Below are 5,582 nucleotides of genomic sequence, written 5' to 3' on the forward strand. Positions count from 1 at the left end.
TTATCAAAAAAAATCGGAACATACATGATTAAAACTGAAATCTGAAAAAATATAAGATCTAAATTGCAAAGTAACAAACATACATGACCAAAATTACAATTTTCCAAAATATAATAGTATGACAAAATTTATTTAAAATTCTAGTCAGACTAAGATTAATTCTTTGAATTTCTCGTTAAATCTATATTAATCAACCATATTTATAGAATACATTTTTTTAGTCAACATTTTAATATCTATATTTCACTCAAGTATTTTATATTTTGAGTGGATCTCATGTGTGATGATTTCACAAATCTATATCCATAAGATGGATCGACCCGACTGATATTTATGATGAAAAATTATATTTTTTTAACATAAAAAATAATATTTTTATATGTTTCCAGGTTGAATGCTAAGTTGAATAGGAGATATGTCTCATCAAATTGATCCCGAGTTTTTGGGTATATATGTATTAATATGTGCAAATTAAAACTCAATTCACACAATAAATTCAAAACCTCAAATAAGAAAGTATGATACATCAACAAAGGGAGAACTATATTTTTGGTCATATTATTTGCATTTGTTTTCATTTTTTCTCCTGTTAGCACCGATTTTATGTTTTCCGTCCTCTAACATGTATATTTTTTAAAAACAATTTGGTCCTATTATGCTGAATATTCATAGTCCTATAATTTGTATAGTGTTTTCATTTTTGGTCCTTTAACTTATATGCTATTTTTATTTTTGATTATTTTTATCAGAGCCTATCGCGTTTTTTGATAATAAAAAGAGCAAAAATGAAAGCAAATACAAGTTTAATGATCAAAAAAATTAAAATATTATACAAGTTACAAACTAAACTTGAAAATTCATCATAACCTGACACGAAATGAAAAATACATGCAAGTTATAGGACTGAAAATAAAAATTTTTTATTAACATGACCAAAAGTAGAAAAAATGTAAATAACAAGACCAAAAATATATTTATTCCTATCAAGAAATTAAAACGCAATTTTGCACCTCTCTGTATATTTTTCACCCCCTTTCTCATTTATTTTTCAATTTCCAAATCAATAAATAATAAATAATAAAACTAAAACAAATAATAAAATCGAAAATTTTACCCCATTATTCTCTTCTTACCCATCTATATTTTTTTTTTGCTATTTTTTATTTTTTATATTAATAAATTGCATTCTCAGTACCATACATTTCAATTTTTGGCAACTTTAATCATATTTCATTAAGATGCTTGTTTGACAAGTACTATACCAACTTCACCTCGATATAAGACCAAAAATACAAACCATCCATAATATTTTGCTAGTTAATTTAGTCATTTTTTTGGCTTATGTATTTATTTAATTCCTAACATTGATGATGGTATATTAGAATTATTGATATTATATATATCGTCAAATATTATTAACATAGAAATGTCTAATATCCCATGAATACCCACATAGAAAAAGATTAAAAATGAGAAAAAAATGACTTATAGACTCAATATTCCCGTACCAAATCATTAAGGTAGTGTTTTGGAGAGTTTTTAGAAAGCACTATTAGTTTTTTTTTTCCACAAAAATTTTGTGAAAGAAAAATTGATTAATACTTCCTAAAAAATCTCTCAAACACTACCTTAATATGTCATGTACATACTATTTTAGATTATATAACTTCAAATTATATATATATATATATATATATATATATATATATATTGCAGATAAATTATGTTAAATGGTTTCTACCCTTGACATGAAAAGATATGAAGGAATAATTATTCCTTTTAAATTATTATGTTCAAGAAAGCCATGATAAAATAATTCTAAATATCAGACAGATTGGTTCAATTAATTGGGATAATCTGATACATAACCTCGATTAATTTTTATTTTTTTTTTATGTATGATGATGTAAATTTTTTTTTTCAAATTAATATTTTCCAATTATAATAAATTCGAAGAAACTATAAGTGTATGACCAAATTTATTTAAAATTTTAGTCAAAAGATTAATTTTGTGAATTTTTGAGTAAAATTTATATAATCAGCCATATTTATAGAATAAAATTAAATTTTTAGTCAACGATTTTAACATCTATATATATTTCAGTCAAGTATTTATATATTCGAACAAGTCTCGTATAAACCTATGAGTTGATCGACCTAACTCATGTCTATAATTAATAATAATATTTTTAACATAATTTTTTTTTCATAAAATAATTTAAATAAGATATTTATCTCACAAAACACAAAACATGATATGTTAAATATGAATTTTTGCGTATACATTATTGCATAAAAAAACTCAATTTACACAATAAATTCAAAACCTCAAATAAAAAAGTATGATACACCAACAAATAAAAACACAAATTTGCACCTCTCTCTATATATAAATATATGTTGCACCCTAGCTCTTTCTCATTTATTTTTCAATTTCCAAACCAATAATAAATAATAAATGATAAAACTAAAACAAAAAACAAAGCGAAAATTTACCCCACAAATCTCATCTTCTCCTCATCTGTTTCTACTGCAGTAAATTCAAAACTTTTCACCGCCAACCGGAGCTTTGCCCCCCCCGACACCTTCTGCAGCTGTCCCCACCACCATTTTTCTTCATCCCACTTGCCATGATCCATTTTTCCGTTGACAATTCATGCGAATTATTGTAATTGTAATAAATCCATCAACTACTACTCTGTGTTTGATGGCTTCTTGTTCGTTATAATCTCATACTCGTCGTCGTCGTTGTCGTATTCGTCTATGTTTTCGCTGTTATCTTGATCGTTTAGCTTTTCCGGCAGCGGCCATTGCTGCTCCGGCATGGCCAGTATAGGGACCACCGTCTTTTCGGATTTAGCTGATCTCTCTTTGTATATAGTGTCGAGCTGTTGGAAATAGGGGCATGTCTTGGAGTCACCGGGTCTCTTCTTGTTGCTGTCTTTCACTTTCTTGAAGTACTTGTTTATGTTTTCCCATTTCTCCTTGCATCTTTTGGAGCTCCGGTTGTAGCCTAATTTCGCCATGGAGGCGGAGACTTCCTCCCAGAGAGGCCCTTTGGCTCCGCTGTCATGATATTTGAGATCAAGATTTGTTCGGAGTTGGATGAGTGCTTCGGTTTCGGCTTTCGGCCACCGCGATGAGCTCGCCGCGTGGATCACTGGGAGAGGGAGAAGATTAGTCGTCTCTTTATCATCATGATCCACGACGATTTTTTCTGTCGGGGTTGGCTGTGCTTGTGGTACTGGCACTGGTACTGGTGTGGTTTGGAGTATTTTCTGTACTTGGATGGTATTGATGGATGGGATTTGCAAGTTTTGTTCGGTTATCTTCTGCAAGAATGCGATCACCGCCGCGTCTTTGGCGGCGGCGATGGATCTTTCTTGGACTAAAAGGTCGTGTTCCCGGTTGATCCTCGCCATCTCTTGATTCCTCCGGGCTTCCTCCCTGGCCGCCCGATCGATCTCTCGTTGCTCGAGGGTATCCAAGAATTGCTTCTGCTTCTGAATCACGTCCGCCATCAATCCTCCGAAGAAATCCTTCCATTTCCTCTTCCGCTTATGTATGCTCTCGTCGGAGGAAGTCGAAGAGGTAGAATCCGACGAGGGGCGATCGAAAAGCGGGATTTCATGAGGCACTTGCAATTGGTATATCGAACAAGGCATTTTTTTACTCGATGAAACAGTACTAGTACTGGTGATCATATGAGGTGGGGTACTAATTTTGGTAATGGGAGGGATCGGTTGCGCCGCCGCTGCCATGGCGGCCGGAGGAGGAGGAGGAGTGGTGGTCTCCAAAGCCGCTAACTGATCGAAAAACCGGTAACTTTTGCCTTGGGGCTTGGACGCTCGGCCATCTTTGGTTCTCTTGTGGTATTTGTATACGTTCTCGAACTTCTCCTTGCATTTCTTGGCACTTCTTTGGAAACCAAGCTCCCCCAGTTTTCTGAATTCCCAAAATCCAAATAAAATAAATCTACTTCAATTATTTCAACACAAATAAATACCCAAGAATTAACAGCTGATCTAATTCAGACAACAACTAAACGATAAACAATAAATCAAATTAATCTTCAAATCTTGGTGCCAAATTTCAAATCTTTTCGAACATATTAATCTTATCTCATCCCTTTTCTTTTTTCTTTTTTAATTTTTTTTCCAGAAAAAATTAATTAAGGTTAAAACAAGAAAGAAGAAAAAATCCCACGAAAGCTGCCGAGATCCTGCAAAATAAGCTGAAAAACAGTGTCCTTTTTTTTGCTGAAGAAAACCTCAAAACTGGCAATGGAATGAAAGGAACCCATTTCTGACAACATAGTTTACCTCGAAACTTCGTCCCATAATGGCCCTTTAAGGCTCGAATCTCTGAACGCCGCATCCATATCCGAACGAATTTGCAGCAGAGCCAGCGTCTCCTGCCTCGGCCACCGGATTCCTCCCCCGCCGCCGCCGCCTCCTTCCATTCTAATGCTTTCCTCCACCTCCCTTACACCCACCTCACCGCCGCTCTCCTCCGCAGCTGAGGCGCCGCCGAGCATGATGAGATTAACGAGAGCCCGTGTTCAGTTCTTGTGAATTACAGATGAAAATTAAAATAAAAATAAAAATTAAATGAAAATTAACAGGGGAAAAAAAAAATTTAGAATAATTGTGAAAAGGATGGTGAATAATTTTGAGTTTTATGAAGAAGGGGAAGAGTGGTGAATTTAATAAATTTTATTTAGGTGGGATCTGTCTGTCAGTCTCACACACTGCAAATTATATATGAATTTTGTTTTGGAGGAAAAAAATTAAAAAGAAAAGAAAAAAGAAAGAGAAATTCTTTATTTTCCATTTCAGCTCAGGAATCTTTTTGCATTCTTTTGCACACACTAAAGTTATATATATATGTATATTCTGATTGATTTATTTTTATTTTCTTGGATTCGCAATTATGTTTTTCAAACTTAGACATGATAATAAATTTCGGAAAAATTGTATTTTTGATAATCTTTTTTTCGAATTTCAGTTTTTGTCAAATTGCAATTTTTGTCGTCATCTTCGTTTCTTATTTTTTTTGTTTGACAATTTTAGTTCTTTATTAGACGTGGTGTTGACGTCAATATCTAACATTAAATAGAAAAGAAAAATGACTTTAAAAAATCAAAAAATATAGGGCGTATGTAGAAATTTGATAACATAAAAGATAAAATCGCAAAGAAACAAAGATATCATGTCACAAAATGGAACACGTTGGATTCAACCATGGTTCAATTCTATAAATTATATATTGGGTATATTAGTAAGAATAAATATTTTATGAGACGATCTGAAGGATTTTTTTTCGTGAAACTAATTGATCCGACTATTATGTAATTAAATAAAACTTAATGTTTTGACATAAAATAATATTTTCTCACTAGTCTGGTCGACTACGAGATCCATATCACAAATTAATCGGTGATATTGTCTCATAGAAAATTTTTGTGTATTAGAAAAATCAATAATTTTTTTGAAAAAATAAAATATTTGAGTTTAATATTTCTATTTTTTTTTGTCTCAGGACGAAGTGTACTTTTCGCAAAAGTTTGATTTCTAGGAAAT

General features: G+C 32.0%; 1 protein-coding gene across 1 annotated transcript; it reads right to left on the minus strand.

Moving 5' to 3' along the window:
- Positions 1–2,260: 2,260 nt before the first annotated feature.
- On the minus strand, positions 2,261–4,787 carry LOC140881365 (trihelix transcription factor DF1-like). The gene is made up of 2 exons (XM_073286610.1): positions 4,323–4,787; positions 2,261–3,945 (listed from the first exon to the last, which is right to left on the minus strand). Exons 1-2 carry the CDS (start codon positions 4,535–4,537, stop codon positions 2,694–2,696), a joined length of 1,467 nt encoding a protein of 488 aa, XP_073142711.1. The 5' UTR covers positions 4,538–4,787; the 3' UTR covers positions 2,261–2,693.
- Positions 4,788–5,582: the final 795 nt, after the last annotated feature.

This window comes from Henckelia pumila, chromosome 2 (genome assembly GCF_033568475.1).
Source record: "Henckelia pumila isolate YLH828 chromosome 2, ASM3356847v2, whole genome shotgun sequence".
Lineage (NCBI taxonomy): Eukaryota > Viridiplantae > Streptophyta > Magnoliopsida > Lamiales > Gesneriaceae > Henckelia > Henckelia pumila.